The sequence below is a fragment of the Salvelinus alpinus genome, chromosome 25, assembly GCF_045679555.1.
Source record: "Salvelinus alpinus chromosome 25, SLU_Salpinus.1, whole genome shotgun sequence".
Classification (NCBI taxonomy): domain Eukaryota; kingdom Metazoa; phylum Chordata; class Actinopteri; order Salmoniformes; family Salmonidae; genus Salvelinus; species Salvelinus alpinus.
The window spans coordinates 17,188,357-17,208,221 of NC_092110.1; the positions used below are offsets into that span (position 1 = coordinate 17,188,357).

Genomic DNA, 19,865 nt, shown 5'->3' on the forward strand with positions numbered 1-19,865 from the left:
GACCCACATCACCTGCCAGAGTGTACCAGTTTTGACTGACCCACATCACCTGCCAGAGTGTACTAGGTTTGACTGACCCACATCACCTGCCAGAGTATACTAGGTTTGACTGACCTGCATCACCTGCCAAAGTGTACTAGGTTTGATTGACCTGCATCACCTGCCAGAGTATACTAGGTTTGACTGACCCACATCACCTGCCAGAGTGTACTAGGTTTGACTGACCCACATCACCTGCCAGAGTATACTAGGTTTGACTGACCCACATCACCTGCCAGAGTGTACTAGGTTTGACTGACCTGCATCACCTGCCAGAGTGTACTAGGTTTGACTGACCCACATCACCTGCCAGAGTGTACTAGGTTTGACTGACCCGCATCACCTGCCAGAGTGTACTAGGTTTGACTGACCCACATCACCTGCCAGAGTGTACTAAGTTTGACTGACCCACATCACCTGCCAGAGTGTCCTAAGTTTGACTGACCCACATCAAGTGCCAGAGTGTACTAGGTTTGACTGACCTGCATCACCTGCCAGAGTGTACTAGGTTTGACTGACCCACATCATCTACCAGAGTGTACCAGGTTTGACTGACCCACATCACCTGTCAGAGTGTACTAAGTTTGACTGTCCCACATCACCTGCCAGAGTGTACTAGGTTTGACTGACCCACATCACCTGCCAGAGTGTACCAGGTTTGACTGACTCACATCACCTGCCAGAGTGTACTAGGTTTGACTGACCCACATCACCTGCCAGAGTGTACTAGGTTTGACTGACCCACATCAAGTGCCAGAGTGTACTAGGTTTGACTGACCTGCATCACCTGCCAGAGTGTACTAGGTTTGACTGACCCACATCATCTACCAGAGTGTACCAGGTTTGACTGACCGACATCACCTGTCAGAGTGTACTAAGTTTGACTGTCCCACATCACCTGCCAGAGTGTACTAGGTTTGACTGACCCACATCACCTGCCAGAGTGTACCAGGTTTGACTGACTCACATCACCTGCCAGAGTGTACTAGGTTTGACTGACCCACATCACCTGCCAGAGTGTACTAGGTTTGACTGACCCACATCACCTGCCAGAGTGTACTAGGTTTGACTGACCTACAGCACTTGCCAGAGTGTACTAAGTTTGACTGACCCACATCACCTGCCAGAGTGTACTAGGTTTGACTGACCTACAGCACCTGCCAGAGTGTACTAGGTTTGACTGACCCACATCACCTGCCAGAGTGTACTAAGTTTGACTGACCCACATCACCTGTCAGAGTGTACCAGGTTTGACTGACTCACATCACCTGCCGGAGTGTACTAGGTTTGACTGACCCACATCACCTGCCAGAGTGTACTAGGTTTGACTGACCCACATCACCTGCCAGAGTGTACTAGGTTTGACTGACCCACATCACCTGCCAGAGTGTACTAGGTTTGACTGACCTACAGCACTTGCCAGAGTGTACTAAGTTTGACTGACCCACATCACCTGCCAGAGTGTACTAGGTTTGACTGACCTACAGCACCTGCCAGAGTGTACTAGGTTTGACTGACCCACATCACCTGCCAGAGTGTACTAAGTTTGACTGACCCACATCACCTGTCAGAGTGTACCAGGTTTGACTGACTCACATCACCTGCCGGAGTGTACTAGGTTTGACTGACCCACATCACCTGCCAGAGTGTACTAGGTTTGACTGACCCACATCACCTGCCAGAGTGTACCAGGTTTGACTGACTCACATCACCTGCCAGAGTGTACTAGGTTTGACTGACCCACATCACCTGCCAGAGTGTACTAGGTTTGACTGACCCACATCACCTGCCAGAGTGTACTAGGTTTGACTGACCCACATCACCTGCCAGAGTGTACTAGGTTTGACTGACCCACATCAACTGTCAGAGTGTACTAGGTTTGACTGACCCACATCACCTGCCAGAGTGTACTAGGTTTGACTGACCCACATCACCTGCCAGAGTGTACTAGGTTTGACTGACCCACATCACCTGCCAGAGTGTACCAGGTTTGACTGACCCACATCACCTGTCAGAGTGTACTAGGTTTGACTGACCCACATCACCTGCCAGAGTGTACTAAGTTTGACTGACCCACATCACCTGCCAGAGTGTACTAGGTTTGACTGACCCACATCACCTGCCAGAGTGTACTAAGTTTGACTGTCCCACATCACCTGCCAGAGTGTTCTAGGTTTGACTGACCCACATCACCTGCCAGAGTGTACTAGGTTTGACTGACCCACATCACCTGTCAGAGTGTACTAGGTTTGACTGACCCACATCACCTGCCAGAGTGTACCAGGTTTGACTGACTCACATCACCTGCCAGAGTGTACTAGGTTTGACTGACCCACATCACCTGCCAGAGTGTACTAGGTTTGACTGACCCACATCACCTGCCAGAGTGTACTAGGTTTGACTGACCCAAATTACCTGCCAGAGTGTACTAGGTTTGACTGACCTACAGCACCTGCCAGAGTGTACTAAGTTTGACTGACCCACATCACCTGCCAGAGTGTACTAAGTTTGACTGACCCACATCACCTGCCAGAGTGTACTAGGTTTGACTGACCCACATCACCTGCCAGAGTGTACTAGGTTTGACTGACCCACATCACCTGTCAGAGTGTACTAGGTTTGACTGACCCACATCACCTGCCAGAGTGTACCAGGTTTGACTGACTCACATCACCTGCCAGAGTGTACTAGGTTTGACTGACCCACATCACCTGCCAGAGTGTACTAGGTTTGACTGACCCACATCACCTGCCAGAGTGTACCAGGTTTGACTGACTCACATCACCTGCCAGAGTGTACCAGGTTTGACTGACTCACATCACCTGCCAGAGTGTACTAGGTTTGACTGACCCACATCACCTGCCAGAGTGTACTAGGTTTGACTGACCCACATCACCTGCCAGAGTGTACCAGGTTTGACTGACTCACATCACCTGCCAGAGTGTACTAGGTTTGACTGACCCACATCACCTGCCAGAGTGTACTAGGTTTGACTGACCCACTTCACCTGCCAGAGTGTACCAGGTTTGACTGACTCACATCACCTGCCAGAGTGTACTAGGTTTGACTGACCCACATCACCTGCCAGAGTGTACTAGGTTTGACTGACCCACAAAACCTGCCAGAGTGTACTAGGTTTGACTGACCCACTTCACCTGCCAGAGTGTACCAGGTTTGACTGACTCACATCACCTGCCAGAGTGTACTAGGTTTGACTGACCCACATCACCTGCCAGAGTGTACTAGGTTTGACTGACCCACAAAACCTGCCAGAGTGTACTAGGTTTGACTGACCTACAGCACCTGCCAGAGTGTACTAAGTTTGACTGACCCACATCACCTGCCAGAGTGTACTAAGTTTGACTGACCCACAGCACCTGCCAGAGTGTACTAGGTTTGACTGACCCACATCACCTGCCAGAGTGTACTAGGTTTGACTGACCCACATCACCTGCCAGAGTGTACTAGGTTTGACTGACCCACATCACCTGTCAGAGTGTACTAGGTTTGACTGACCCACATCACCTGCCAGAGTGTACCAGGTTTGACTGACTCACATCACCTGCCAGAGTGTACTAGGTTTGACTGACCCACATCACCTACCAGAGTGTACTAGGTTTGACTGACCCACATCACCTGCCAGAGTGTATCAGGTTTGAATGACTCACATCACCTGCCAGAGTGTACTAGGTTTGACTGACCCACATCACCTGCCAGAGTGTACTAGGTTTGACTGACCCACATCACCTGCCAGAGTGTACTAGGTTTGACTGACCCACATCACCTGCCAGAGTGTACCAGGTTTGACTGACTCACATCACCTGCCAGAGTGTCCTAGGTTTGACTGACCCACATCACCTGCCAGAGTGTACTAGGTTTGACTGACCCACATCACCTGCCAGAGTGTACTAGGTTTGACTGACCCACATCACCTGCCAGAGTGTACTAGGTTTGACTGACCCACATCACCTGTCAGAGTGTACTAGGTTTGACTGACCCACATCACCTGCCAGAGTGTACTAGGTTTGACTGACCCACATCACCTGCCAGAGTGTACCAGGTTTGACTGACCCACATCACCTGCCAGAGTGTACTAGGTTTGACTGACCCACATCACCTGCCAGAGTGTACCAGGTTTGACTGACTCACATCACCTGCCAGAGTGTACTAGGTTTGACTGACCCACATCACCTACCAGAGTGTACTAGGTTTGACTGACCCACATCACCTGCCAGAGTGTACCAGGTTTGACTGACTCACATCACCTGCCAGAGTGTACTAGGTTTGACTGACCCACATCACCTGCCAGAGTGTACTAGGTTTGACTGACCCACATCACCTGCCAGAGTGTACTAGGTTTGACTGACCCACATCACCTGCCAAAGTGTTCTAGGTTTGACTGACCCACATCACCTGCCAGAGTGTACTAGGTTTGACTGACCTACAGCACCTGAGGCAGGTGCTAGGAGTCATAAGGCTCCATGTGAAAGGCGACCTGCTAGGGTTAGAGTCCATTTGGGATTGAGGTCGTGAAAAGGGCGGTTCCTGGAAAAAGGTGTACAGGGTTCTCTAAAGATGTTGATCAATTTAAATATGAGGCTAGATCCTATCAGATGCTGTGTTTTTGTTTTCCTACAAAGCCTTCATTCAAATCTGTCGTGCTATAGGAATGTGTTTACCCTCTGAAACTTTAATGCTGGGATCAGATTACACGCCCAGAGAATCCAGGCTGGATAGTACCAGGTTTATTCTAGATTGAAATGGTGATAGCTAAGAATATATTGTGAACACTGTTGATGTAAAAAAGTAAGAACATAATAGTCTATATTCCAGAACTGGCTGGTCCTACAAGTGATTTTCCAATGATTTGCCCACATCACCACAGAAATCATAACAAATGCTTCAATGCTGCATGTCTTTTGTTTAGCATGTCTAAGGTCATGCAAGGAAATGAGACTGTAAAACTATTAGCTAATTCCATTTCCAAATAGCCATTTGGAGTAATTCCCTGCTAAACAGGACAGTTAGTGCACTTGACAAAAGCCTATCTAGTACAACTGATCTTTTCCATGTGGCCAGCACCTTTAGAGAATACACTGCACCCTGAAGACAAATACCAGCAACACATTAGCTGGCCTTCACTGTTTGTTCAACTTTGCCTCATTTCAAACAGTAACCTATCTGCCTGTGAGACAGCAGCACTTTCTATCCAACAACTGGCGGTGTTAACTAAGACTGAATGAAAAAATATAACTCCCACCTGCAGCAGTAGGCAAAGTAACTACAAAGCAGGAAAATGACTGTTGATGAACCCTGATCATTGGTGATTTAGAAAGACTTTGAACTATGGACAAGGCAGGTCAATAAATAAGAGAGGTTGTTAAGGAAATAAACCTAATAGTCAAAGCAGATAATTGGCATGACATCAGAACGACTGACTGTGATGTACATCATTAATATGACGCCGCTATTTGTGGTTGTAAGTAGATACCGAATCACTCTCAGGTGCTAAAGTAAAGCAGGAGCAAACCGATAAGACGAATACACACAAGTTTATGATACTGAGGCGTCTGTTATATCCTTGCTATTAACTACCATGCCTGGGGAAGTTCCTGGATAAAGCCCCACTCGGCAGGCCCTCCCCAGAGCTGAACTTTGACACCCGTCTGCAGTTCTTACCTGGCACGTGAGGAGCTGCTGCTCCACACTGTCCTGCATGCTGGCAGTGGCGGCCCGCTCCAGCACTCCAAGGCTGTGCTGGGCTCTCTCCAGCCAAACCTCTAGCTGGGTGGCCCGCTCACTGTAGGCATTAAGCACCCCCAGAGTGGGGCAGGGCCCAGTCAAGGCTGGGGCTGGGAACACCCCTGGGGCCTGGGACACAGACACACAGCCACTGAGATTCCTCCTGTACCAATCACCTCCCCCTCACAATCAGCTAGTAGGGACAGCAGATAGGAGAGGGAGTGGATGACATTCTTAACTAATACTAGTATACACTGACAGTAACTGACAGGCACTGGCCGGTGAGTACTCAGGCTACAGCTGACTGTCCTGGGGATGTCGGCACTTAAAAATCTACTTCTCACACCATCCCATTCTCTTTCTTTTTCTCTCTTTTGGTCTCCCTCACTATTCCTCTCTCTCTCGCTCGCTCTCTATTTCTCCCTCTCTCTTTCTTTTTCTGTCTGTCGGGTCTCTCTCTCTTTCTTTTTTCTATCTGTCTGTCTCTTTCTCTCTCTCTCTCCCAGACTGCCTCTGCCTCTAGTTCTCTTTCTTTCACCCATGGTGCCCCACCCATCTGTGGCCAAAGCCACTTCCTGAAAGTAGTGGCAGGTAGGCTCAGAGGGAGCTCCGGTGACAGGGACTCATTATCACACACCCAGTTAGAGGCCCCAGGCCACGGGGGCGGGGCTGAGACCGAGGAGGTGGATCTACTGGCAGATGAGTCAGCTGAATCGGCAAACCTCCTTATTCGCTCCTTCAATCTTTATCTTTCTCACTGATGTACTATCTGCTGTTCTGTTTCCTCTTTCTTCTGTTATGCCAGTTCTTTTAAATTTGTTCTTCCGTTTCTCTCCTGTCAGCACATATGCACATATAGATGTTTGGAGCACAGACAGTGTGAGAGTGTGAGAATAAGATGTAACACCATGGTTAGCACCATGAGTCACTCAAGCCCTCCACACTGCTGTACATTACAGTCTTTACTTTACATCAAACGGATCACTCAACAGGGATTATTGAAATCATTCACAAATGTGCATCATTATGATAAGTATCAGCATCATTACTGTGTAAACCCATTCCATTAATGTGACACTACAGTTGTGAACAGACCTGGGTTCAAATACTCTTTTAAGTATTTCAAATACTTTGAAGGTTTGCTTTATTCTGCCTATAGTGACAGATGGGTGTGGTTTTGCAGTTTTCGGACCATTCTATTGGTTCCATTAAGCAGACAAGCTCAATCAAGCACAGGTAAAGTGCTTGAAATGATTTCAAAAAGTATTTCAACCCAGGTCTTTGTGAAACATCGTTTAACCAGACCCACCCGTGTGTGCACTCATAGACCACTGTGGTTGCATGGTTAGCAGGGGTTAGGACTGTTGGGCCTGTTTTGTACTGGGACGTTTCAGTGCTTACCAGGGTTGCTGCTGGATGCACACCCTCCGTGTCCTCTTCGGTGGGTTTGAGTGTGGTCTGGGGGACAGTGTGTGTGCTGACCACGCCCAGGGTGGTGGTGGTGGTGGGGGGGGTCTCCTCAGGTGCTGCTAGAGGGGTAGATGCCTCAACTTGCACAGGTGTCTGGTGTGTGAGATTAGAGGCTGTGTGTGTCTGTCCAGTGGATACATTGAGTGTCATCTCTATAGGCTGGGATGGTTCTGTGAGCAACCATGTCTGAGGTGCGCTTCTTCTCTTTCTGGGCATTGGCTGGGGCACTGTGGGCCTCTGCTCTGGAGCAACCAGAGCCTTCTCAGAGGGTGGCTGAACCAGACAGGCCTGCCCTGCCTCAGATGACACCAGCCTACTATCCACCTTTGACAGCCTCCTCGTTGGTAAAAGGACTGGAGTTACTGTCTGGATGTCTTTGGGGACACTTGTGTCCACTGCGACCTCAGTGAGTGTCTGTACATCCTCTGTGAGTGTATGTGCAGCAGGTGAGCCCCCTGGGTGTGTGTGTGTGTCTCTGATGTGTGTCTTCAGCCCCTCTGGGTGGCTGTCATCCCCCCTCCATGCAAGCCCCCTCTGTCCCATGAGCTCCTGACACAGAAAGAGAGAGACGGGGGGAGTAGATCATTTGGCTGGATTTATTTCTCTTTTCTTTAGTTTTGCCACATAAGACGAAGCAGCTGTATTTGTTCACAAAGGAAAAATGAAAAAGAACATCCTACAGTACAGTACATGCAGAAGTATTAAGACTAAGTACTATATTAATATCAATTAAGTTCAATCAGTGCATTTTCATGGCCAACAGTCATCTTGGTAGTGTATACTTTACTATAAACGTACTTGCTTGGGTATCTAAAGTATAAATGGTTAAAATCCTAATTCCAAGAATATAGTTTTCCACGCCATCCTGCTTCCAGGCAGTGGTGGAATAGTGTGTAAACAGCATATTATGCAAAACGATCATAACTCATTGAAATACAATGCATATGTGTGTAAGCAAGCACATAGAGTAATAAACTAAATAGATATGCATATTGCTTCGAGTCTAAAGGGTCAACCATGTCTAATAAATGTATATTATACATTATAAAACAGGATTCACAAATGTGGTTACCAATATACGATTTTATGGCAAGTCCAAATAATTATCACCGTATCAATGTCAAGTACGTTTTTTGATCATCAAACAACAAAAAAGGACCCATGCAGTACAATATAGTATCCTTTTTAAAAACGCACCCCACATCATCAAATCCTTTCTTTCCCTTCCAGTTAGAGGAATTGTCTTTGTTGTAAAAGAGGTGGTCTGCCAGCGATCAGTAACCAGGGATGAACCAGATTCACATGAGCCTACTCCCTGACAGTTCACTGGATAGCATGCTTAGTTTTCATTTATCACGTAAACATATAAAACTATAAAAATCGGAATTCGAATTCCTGACAATGTGTTAACAGAATGTTCAGACTCATACTGCAACCTGTGAGAATCAAACTGCAGTATGATAGAATATCTGGGATTCTTCCGCCATGTAAATGCACCGAACGTAGATAGAGATAGAGAGGGAGTCTAAAAAATGGGTTCTACTCCAGACTAGGTCTAGGACACAATACATTGGGACTTGGAGGATTTTGAGAGTTTAATGGAGGGGGGTGTGTTTACCATGCTTTCAGACAGAGACTGTGTTCTGACTGTGCCCACAGGTTTTGATAAAGCTTCGGACACACTTGTTCCTGAGGCGACCGAGAGACCCACTACAGAGAGGTCCTGAAGAGACATGAGCAGTGTTACAATATGGACACACTACTCAGATACAGCATCAGTCATTATTATGTTATCATCCATGAGAAAACCATACACAGTCATTCAGTAAGGCACTAAAACAATCCTGTTATATGTAATGTTATGGTCTACATGTTCTTTCATATGAGGGTTGTTATACATGTTACATCATACAGTGCTGTTAGGTGCCATTGTCTGACTCCCATAGATGGAGGTGTCTGGTACCTGTTCAGTTGTGTCCTGACTCTGTTCCATGGCTGTGGTTCCACCTTCTTCCTCAGCTGCAGCATGGCTCTCTTCTGCTGCAACCTCAGGGTCCTGACCAGAACAGCAACACAGTGGAGACAGTCAATAACAATCACAAACATTTTAATTAAATAATAGGCAACAACAAAAAACATCATATACTATGAAACACCCTGGTTCTAAAATAAGGTGCAGATATATGAGTAAAAACAAAAGTTTTAAAAACTTCTCATAGATGTTTTGGTAAAAGTCATTGGCAAAGATTGCATCACATTGCCCCCTAGAGGTAATCAAACACATCGGCAGCAGTACAGCATTAAATAACAATGACCCACCTGAAAACAAAATGGCAACATAGAGAATTGAAAAAATTCTGATTTTATTGTCAAAGAAAAAATACGTGGAAAGAAACTGAACACAGACAAGCAAATGTCCAGAGTGTGTGAGACCAGCAAGGAGGAGGAGGAAGAGGAAACATGGGAACAGGATTATAGGGAAGCAGGGTTGGATATAGTGCCTCCCAGTGCTGCAGTGAAACAGGGGGCAGAGTGACCCACGGGCATGTCACAGGAAGGCCAGGGGCAGTGATGTCAGAGGGTCCAGTAGGACACGGGTGATTTGGCAGCAGGCCTTCTCTTTACCTCTGCCCCAGACAGCCACCACAGAGAGCCTCCTCTCCCCTTCTCCTCTTTCTCCTACCCTCCCTCTTCCTCCTCCACAGGACATGACACACCCCTGGACTCCTGCCACGCCAAGTCAAGGACACATGCACACACATACAAACAAGCTGAGTGATGGGAACACATGCACGTCCCGGAATAGAAGCACAGTCTAAAAGAGGGCATGACGAAGATAGATTGAGAATTAGAAAGAGCAATGCTCTTATTTGGTATACATTTAAATATATTGGGGTTAGTCATGCTTCAGTGTTGTGTGTTGCATTAGGCACATGTAACATTGTCATGAATCGTTGGCTGCTGAGTTTTACAGATCCGTAAACCCATATTAGAAACTGCAGGAATGGACACTGTCTTTGAGACTTACTCACATCGGTCGCCTTATTGCAGGTCAGGGGTCATGTGTGGTGGGCTGGACGGGGCTCATGTGTCATAGGCGGGGGGGGGGGGGGGGGGGGGTCTCTATGTCTCGCTCTTATACACAATCTATTCAGAAACTCCTATCCACCCTCTCCGAATATTAAGTAACTTCCCTGGAATCTAGGATATCCTCATCTCTATAACTTTTTGGAGTTTACTGTATCTTTGTGTTATATGACTAAATCTCAGATCACTTTAAATTGATGTCCCACTGCTTTCACAGGTTATAGGTTCACCAACTTTTATAATATTTAGCTAATGTCAGTAAACTGAATGCATGGCAATATATACATACAGTTGAAGAAGGAAGTTTACAACCACCTTAGCCAAACACATTTAAACTCAGTTTTTCACAATTCCTGACATTTAATCCTTGTAAGAATTCCCTGTCTTAGGTAAGTTAGGATCACCACTTTATTTTAAAAATGTGAAATGTCAGAATAATAGTAGAGAGAATGATTTATTTCAGCTTCTATTTCTTTCATCACATTCCCAGTGGGTCAGAAGTTTACATACACTCAATTAGTATTTGGTAGCATTGCCTTTAAATTGTTTAACTTGGGTCAAACATTTCAGTTTGCCTTCCACAAGCTTCCCTCAATAAGTTGGGTGAATTTTGGCCCCTTCCTCCTGACAGAGCTGGTGTAACTGAGTCAGGTTTGCAGGACTCCTTGTTTGCACACGCTTTTTCAGTTCTGCCCACAAATTTTCTATGGATTGAGGTCAGGGCTTTGTGATGGCCACTCCAACCTTCACTTTGTTGTCCTTAAGAAGTATGCTTGGGGACATTGTCCATTTGGAAGACCCATTTGCGACCAAGCTTTAACTTCCTGACTGATGTCTTGAGATGTTGCTTCAATATATCCACAATTTTCCTTCATAATGCCATCTATTTTGTGAAGTGCACCAGTCTCTCCTGCAGCAAAGCACCCCCACAACATGATGCTGCCACCCCCGAGCTTCACGGTTGGGATGGTGTTCTTCGGCTTGCAAGACCCCCTTTTTTCCTCCAAACATAACGATGGTCATTATGGCCAAACAGTTCTATTTTTGTTTCATCAGACCAGAGGACATTTTTCCAAAAAGTATGATCTTTGTCCCCATGTGCAGTTGCAAACCGTAGTCTGGCCTTTTTATGGCGGGTTTGGAGCAGTGGCTTCTTCCTTGCTGAGCGGCCTTTCAGGTTATGTCGTTTTAGGACTCGTTTTACTGTGGATATAGATACTTTTGTACCTGTTTCCTCCAGCATCTTCACAAGGTCCTTTGCTGTTGTTCTGGGATTGATTTGCACTTTTCGCACCAGGGTACGTTCATCTCTAGGAGTCTCCTTCCTGAGCGGTATGACGGCTGCGTGGTCCCATGGTGTTTATACTTGCGTACTATTGTTTGTACAGATTAACTTGGTACCTTCAGGCGTTTGGAAATTGCTTCCAAGGATGAACCAAACTTGTGGAGGTCCACAATTTTTTTTCTGTGGTCTTGGCTGATTTCTTTTGATTTTCCCATGATGTCAAGCAAAGAGGCACTGAGTTTGAAGGTAGGCCTGAAAATACAACCACAGGTACACCTCCAATTGATTCAAATTATGTAAATTAGCCTATTCGAAGCTTCTAAAGCCATGACATAATTTTCTGGAATTTTCGAAGCTGTTTAAAGGCACAGTCAACTTAGTATGTAAACTTCTAACCCACTGGAATTGTGATACAGTGAATTATAAGTGAAATAATCTGTCTGTAAACAATTGTTGGAAAAATGACTTGTCATGCACAAAGTAGATGTCCTAACCGACTTGCCAAAACTATAGTTTGTTAGCAAGCAATTTGTGGAGAGGTTGAAAAACGAGTTTTATTGACTCCACCCTAAGTGTGTGTAAACTTCCGACTTCAACTGTATATACTGTATGTTGACAATAGGCCCTTTAATGATGGGTTGTTTGATGCTTTAAGTCTGTCTCCTATTTTGAAACCTTTTCTCCTTTTGATAAACCTATATCCCCTATGTTATAAACATATATCCCCCAACCCCTATCCCCTACTAATGTTATATACATTATATATTATAATACATTATTCATAATTTCTTAGGTGTTCGTTTTGTCTTCGAATATGGTATGTCCCTCGCCCTATGTAATAGTGAGGTCATCTTCTAAAAAGAAAGAATAGTAGAAAAACAAAGAGTTATGAAAAGCATGCAATGCTATTAGAAGACTGATGTCCTGCTTTATTAAGCACTACAAAACTAACTAAGCACTAAGGCATTACAAATGTACCATTAAAAGCCACATTACATACTGAGCATGACCTGCCTACCCCTGACCAGTGTCTGTGATGTTCGAACAAGTCATCTAGTCTCACATCTCATTTTTAGGATATAAATCAGATTACAGCTGACACAAAGTAGTGAGGTGAGACAGGTCAGAGGTAAGACAGGTGGCAGATGAGTGAGTGTGAGACAGCTGAGTGGGAGACAGCTGAGTGAGGGGGAGACAGCTGAGTGAGGGGGAGACAGCTGAGTGAGGGTGAGGCAGCTGAGTGAGGGTGAGGCAGCTGAGTGAGGGGGAGACAGCTGAGTGAGTGGGGGACAGCTGAGTGAGGGTGAGACAGCTGAGTGAGGGTGAGACAGCTGAGTGAGTGAGAGACAGCTGAGTGAGAGACAGCTGAGTGAGGGTGAGACAGCTGAGTTGGAGACAGCTGAGTGGGAGACAGCTGAGTGGGAGACAGCTGAGTGAGGGTGAGACAGCTGAGTGGGAGACAGCTGAGTGAGGGTGGGACAGCTGAGTGAGGGTGAGAAACAGCTGAGTGGGAGACAGCTGAGTGAGGGTGAGACAGCTGAGTGAGGGGGAGACAGCTGAGTGAGGGTGAGACAGCTGAGTTGGAGTAAGACTTCAAAGGCTTCTAAACTATAATAGACAGCACAGTCTATGGATGTGTGTAGTCAGACAGGTACAAGATACCATCAGGTAGACACATGCTAACAACATGTCAGACTGTCTACATATGGGTGACTTGGTTTTTACCCGACTCTTCTCCGTTCCCCAGCTGAGTCTCTGTTCAGGAGAAGACTCCTCCACGGTCATCAGTGAAGCTCCAGAACTATTCAGCGCGTCTTCCTCTACATGGACTATCTGGATCTGGCCCTGCTCCATTCCATTCTCCTGCAAAAACAGAATAACCTGGTCAGGTTCAATCAATCACATGTATTTATAAAACCCTTTTTACATATCACAAAGTGCTTATACAGAAACCCAGCCTAAAACCTGAGGATCATTATAGTGAGGAGGTGACCCATGCAGTGGTGTGGCTGTAGGGAATGATCTCACGTCTGCTTCCTCAGTGGCTGGTAATGTTGAGCTGGGCACAGAAACATTCTCTGTGGAAGAGGTGGGTACAGTTGGGCTAGGTGCAGGGACCTTCACTGGCGGTAAAGTGAGTGTCTGTTTCTTCACTATGAACTCCCCTGGAACCATCTGAAAATAAAGGAAAATAAAGGAAAACATTAATCCTGAGTATACATTTGAGAAAGTGTGTTTGTGTGTCGTGAGGAGTCATTTATTTGCCCAGCCACCTTCTCCAGCTCTTCTAGCTGCTGTTGGAGCTGGTCCACTCTCTGAAAGACAGTGAGGGTCTCCTCAGCCTTCTCTGGCAGACACAGGCCTGGCTTACAGCTCTGGATCTCTGCTATGGTCGTCCGCAAAGACTGGATCCTGTCCACACACACCTGTATAAGGATATACACACAGTGACTGACTCTGGGTTACAGGAGGGAGACCAGGGCCTGTATTCACAAAGCGTCTCAGAGTAGGATTGCCGATCTAGAATCAGGTTTCCCATTTGTTATTCATTATGATCTGAAAGGCAAAACTAATCCTAGATCAGCACTCATTCTCTGTCCCTGGGCTAAACGTGCCAGATACTCCTTTCACCCAGCTCACCTTCAGGCTCTCCTCTCTGGGGCTGGGAAGAGTGTCAGGGGACGATAACAACGTCCTGATCTCAGTGACATCCTTCTCCATCATCTTCACCTCTGTCTCTATAGCTTCCACCTCCTACACAATCAGAAAAGAACATTGAGCAATGCAGAGAGAGAAAGCGAGACAGAGAGAGTCTCTCAGAGCATTCACAGTCAGCCCACACCTCTATCAGAGCACAGCAAAATCACAGTTTACTTGAACAGAGCAATACTCAATCATGAGGCATCAAAGCCAAAGGAACTGAATAATATTAAGAAATGCTATAGATGGAAGGAAATAGTGTGGAAACCTACTACAAAAAATGAGGCAACAACAAATTCAATCCCTTTTAGACAACTTCCTGGACAAAACGTAATAGTGAATGTGTAAACTTGGCAGTAGAAAACCTAAACAGTATATTTGACCTCTCAGCTTCCCTATCAAATCAAAAAATGTAAAACAGAAAACCAAAGAAAATTAACAACAATGACAAATGGTTTGATGAAGAATGTAAAAACCTAAGAAAGAAATTAAGAAACCTGGCCAACCAAAAACATAGAGACCCAGAAAACCTGAGCCTATTCACTATGGTGAATCACTAAAACAATACAGAAATACACTACGGAAAAAGAAAGACAGCACGTCAGAAATCAGATCAATGTAATTGAAGAATCCATAGACTCTAACCACTTCTGGGAAAATTGGAAAACACTAAACAAACAACATGAAGAGTTATCTATCCAAAACTGAGATTTATGGGTAAACCACTTGTTCAATCTTTTTGGCCCTATAACAAAGAACAAACAGCAAAAACATATACATGATCAAATACAAATCTTAGAATCAACTATTAAAGACTACCAGAACCCACTGGATTCTCCAATTACATTGAATGAACTACAGGACAAAATACAAACCCTCCAACCCAAAAAGGCCTGTGGTGTTGATGGTATCCTCAATGAAATGTTAATATATAAAGGCCACAAATTCCAATTGGCTATACTTAAACTATTTAACATCATCTTTAGCTCTGGCATCTTCCCCAATATTTGGTACCAAGGACTGATCACCATAATCCACAAAAGTGGAGACACATTTGACCCCAATAACTACCTTGGGATATGCATCAACAGCAACCTTTGGAAAATCCTGTGCATTATCATTAACAGCAGACTCGTACATTTCCTCAATAAAAACAATGTACTGAGCAAATGCCAAATTGGCTTTTTACCAAATTACCATACGACAGACCACGCATTTACCCTGCAGGCAAAGTCTTCTCATGCCTTGTTGATTTCAAAAAAGCTTTTGACTCAATTTGGCATGAGAGTCTGCTATATAAATTGAAGGAAAGTGGGGTTGGGGGAAAAACATACAACATTCTAAAATCCATGTAGAAGATGCCAGAGCTAAGTGTGAGGTTATAATTGGCATAAAAACACACACATTTCTTTCCACAGGGCAGTGGGTTGAGACAGGGATGCAGCTTAAGCCCCACCCTCTTCAACATATATATCAACAAATTGGTGAGGGCACTAGATCAGTCTGCAGCACCCGGCCTCACCCTACTAGAATCTGAAGCCAAACTGTCTACTGTTTGCTGATGATCTGGCGGTTCTGTCCCCCAACCAAGGAGGGCCTACAGCAGCACCTAGATCTTCTGCACAGATTCTGTCAGACCTGGGCCCTGACAGTAAATCTCAGTAAGACAAAAATAACAGTGTTCCAAAAAAGGTCCAGTTGCCAGGACGACAAATACAAATTCCATCTAGACACCGTTACCCTATAGCACACAAAAAACTATACATCCCTCAGCCTAAACATCAGCGCCACAACTTCCACAAAGCTGTGAACGATCTGAGAGACAAGGCAAGAAGGGCCTTCTATGCCATCAAAAGGAACATAAAATTCGACATACCAATTATGATCTGGCTAAAAATACTTCAATCAGTTATAGAACCCATTGCCCTTTATGGTTGTGAGGTCTGGGGTCCGCTCACCAACCAAGAATGCAAAAATATCCTCTGTGTACAACGTAAAACACAGAATAATGCATGCAGAGCAGAATTAGGCCAATACCCGCTAATTATCTAAATCCAGAAAAGAGCTGTTAAATTCTAAACCACCTAAATGGAAGCGATTCCCAAACCTTCCATAACAAACCCATCACCTACAGAGGGAGATGAACTTGGAGAAGAGTCCCCTAAGCAAGCTGGTCCTGGGGCTCTGTTCACAAACACAAACAGACCTCACAGAGACCCAGGACAGCAACACAATTAGACCAAATCATTACTTGACACATTGGAAAGAATTAACAAAAAAACAGCAAACTAGAATGTTATTTGGCCCTAAACAGAGAGTACACAGTGGCAGAATACCTGACCAATGTGACTGACCCAAACTTAAGGAAAGCTTTGACTGTGTACAGACTTAGTGAGCATAGCCTTGCTATTGAGTAAGGCCGCAGTAGACAGACCTGGCTCTCAAGAGAAGACAGGCTATGTGCACACTGCCCACAAAATGTGGTGGAAACTGAGCTGCACTTTTAACCTCATGCCAAATGTATGATCATATTAGAGACACATATTTCCCTCAGATTACACAGACCCACAAAGAATTTGAAAACAAACCCAATTTTGATAAACTCCCATATCTATTGGGTGAAATACCACAGTGTGTCATCACAGCACCAATTTTGATAAACTCCCATATCTACTGGGTGAAATACCACAGTGTACCATCACAGCAGCAAGATTTGTGACCTGTTGCCACAAGAAAATGGCAACCAGTGAAGAACAAACACCATTGTAAATACAACCCGTATTTATGTTAATTTATTTTCCCTTTTGTACTTTAACTATTTGCACATAATATGACATTTGAAATGTCTTTATTCTTTTGGAACTTTTGTGAGTGTAATGTTCACTGTTCATTTTTATTGTTTATTTAACTTTTGTTGATTATCTACTTTACTTGCTTTGGCAATGTTAACATATGTTTTCCATGCCAATAAAGCCTTTAAATTGAATTGAAATTGAATTGAGAGAGTGAGAGAGAGCGAGAGAGAGAGAGAAAGAGAAAGGAGGAGAAATTAGGAGAGGTGGAGAAAGAGAGGTGGACTCACGGCGGCGGCATGGTCTAGCTGGGAGAGCGGAGCCACAAAGCCCTGCTGCACAGCGGCCACATGGCGGTCAGCCTCGGCCAGCTGCTCCTGCTGCGCTGTGATGTCACACACCAAGGAGATCTCGTTCAGCACGGACACAAAGCCCTGCAGAGTGATGCGGATCTGCTGCGAGTCATCCAGCACCATCTACAACACAGAAGGATAGAGATCAGTAACATCGACAGGAGACCATATGATTATTCTGATAATATAGACTAACCTTAACATTTGTTATGCGGTGATGAATCAAATTGTGTTGTGCACTTCATTGTAGTACATTTGACTTGGGTGAGTATAGGAAAAGTTTTGGGTAAGAGTTGCGCTGTACTGACCTGTAGTGCGTGGACGTAGCTGGCCAAATCTTTGGCTGTAGTGTAGGTACAGGGAGCAGTGAGCCAGGACTGAGCCTCAGTTAGCCAACTGTTGGAGCTGTTGATCATCTCATCATGCTCCTGTAACCATGTGCTGATCTGCAAACAACACAAACACATAGTCAGTATTAAATCAGCTATAATATCATATAGAAAAATCAGAACATCAGACAAGCTATGATATCATCATCCACAAATAAAAGTCAACCCTAACGTCATCAAATAAAAATATGATTGATCTATCACACACTATTCAACACAGGGGCTAACACTACCCAAGGGGTTAACTGAACATGTGTCAGAGTAACCAGGGGGGTTCTGGGAGTTGTAGTTCCTCACCTTGCTGAGGAAGGCGGTTCTCTGCTCTGCCTGCTTGGCCATGTGTGAGTGGAGCAGCTGGGCCTCCATCAGGCTCTCTGTGAGGACCTGGGCTTCCTCAGCCTGCTCCAGATCCTGCACCTCCACCTCCAACGCTGCCACACGGGAGTGCCACATGTCCAGCTCGTCCCACACACGCTACACACACACACACACATACACACACACACACACACACACACAATCAAATGTGATAACACAGTCTCTTTCTGCTATGTACATCAGCCTGGTAAACTCTGATCCTAGATCAGTTCTCATATCTGCTACCTTAGCACTCACCTTCTGTGTGCTTTCTGCCTCCGACAGAGAGGGGCTTCTCTGCTGCAGTTTATCCTGCACTGATCCCAGACCAGCCTTGATCTCAGACACCTTGGCTCCCAGTCTGTGCAGGGGACCGCTCTTCTCCATTACATCCCCTACCTGGGGGGCAATAAGACAGTCAGACACAAGTCGTGGAAATACATGTAGCTCGTTCTTGACATTCATAGAAAATGCAATATACCAATATACAAATGAGGTCCTTACAAATAGACACATTACAATGATACAAGCACAGGTAAAGGTTTCCTCAAGGTTTCAGCTACTGTACCTTCTCCTCTACTTCCTGCAGTGAGTGTGTAACTTCCTGTAGCGGTCCCTCTATCTCCACGGGAACCAGGGTGTACATGTCCGAGTACTTCATCCTCAGACCCTCCATGATGCGCTGCAGCACTGCCTTCTGGGTACACAGCTGGGTGTGAACCTCCTGAGGAGAGACAGAGAGGGAGGGAAAGAGAGAGAAAGATGGAGAGAGAATAAGAGAGAGAGAAAGCAAGAGATTGAAAGAGAGATGAGAAAAAAGTTCAGCAAGCCTCATTCTACAGCACAGGAGGTTGGTGGCACTTTAATTGGGGAGGAACCGGCTCATGGTAATGGCTGGAGTAGAATAGGTGGAATGGAATCAAATACACCAAACACATGGCTTTCCATGTGTTTGATGCCATTCCATTCACTGCGTTCCAGCCATTATTATGAGCCGTCCTCCCCTCAGTCTCCACTGTTCTACAGCATATACCCTCTCTCTGCCATCATTATGTCTCCAAGGTCACAAACACGCTAATACACATTCATAGATTCATTCACATCCTCCATAGGGTCCAGCTCTTACCAGACAGAATGTACAGCCGAGTATGTCGCACCTCTCTCTCTCTCCTGGGCTGGTTTAACTAGCTCAGAAAGGCTTCCTTATTAAGTCTTTCATTCCTGAAGCTACTCAGCATGAACCCTCTTCACCTCCCACCTAGCAGCACACAGCTAATGAGAGGCTATTCACAGTCCTAGTCCACAGACTGAACATGAAAATCAAACGACGATAGGAAAAACACGACCAGTGAAGCAGATGAAATACAGCACAACCTGGCTCTGAGACAGGGACCAGGGCAATGCCACATAGGAAGGTGCATGTGTGTGTGTGTGCGCGTGTGCGTGTGCGTGTGTGTGTGTGTGTGTGTGTGTGTGTGTGTGTGTGTGTGTGTGTCAGGGAGGTGACATCAGTGCTGGTCTGAGACTGGGACAGATGCACCAAGAGGATCCACTTACAAGGTGGAACAAAAAGAGGCAGGTATGGGGGGGCTTTAGAGCCCTTTCATAGACCCTCTCTGAGTAAAGGGGGGTGGGGAAACATAGAGAAAAT

General features: G+C 45.5%; 1 protein-coding gene across 1 annotated transcript in view; it reads right to left on the bottom strand.

Annotated features, from left to right (window-relative positions):
* syne2b (spectrin repeat containing, nuclear envelope 2b) overlaps positions 1-19,865 on the bottom strand; it is a 139,463-nt gene that overhangs the window by 55,753 nt on the left and 63,845 nt on the right. Inside the window, exons 65-77 of the mRNA XM_071365033.1 lie at positions 18,783-18,938; positions 18,473-18,613; positions 18,155-18,331; positions 17,777-17,914; positions 17,406-17,591; positions 14,264-14,377; positions 13,897-14,049; positions 13,589-13,798; positions 13,349-13,486; positions 9,215-9,307; positions 8,870-8,974; positions 7,183-7,800; positions 5,719-5,910 (exon numbers count right to left, since the gene is read on the bottom strand). Coding sequence (XP_071221134.1) covers positions 5,719-5,910; positions 7,183-7,800; positions 8,870-8,974; positions 9,215-9,307; positions 13,349-13,486; positions 13,589-13,798; positions 13,897-14,049; positions 14,264-14,377; positions 17,406-17,591; positions 17,777-17,914; positions 18,155-18,331; positions 18,473-18,613; positions 18,783-18,938 — 2,421 coding nt within the window. The remainder of the gene's footprint in view (positions 1-5,718; positions 5,911-7,182; positions 7,801-8,869; positions 8,975-9,214; positions 9,308-13,348; positions 13,487-13,588; positions 13,799-13,896; positions 14,050-14,263; positions 14,378-17,405; positions 17,592-17,776; positions 17,915-18,154; positions 18,332-18,472; positions 18,614-18,782; positions 18,939-19,865) is intronic.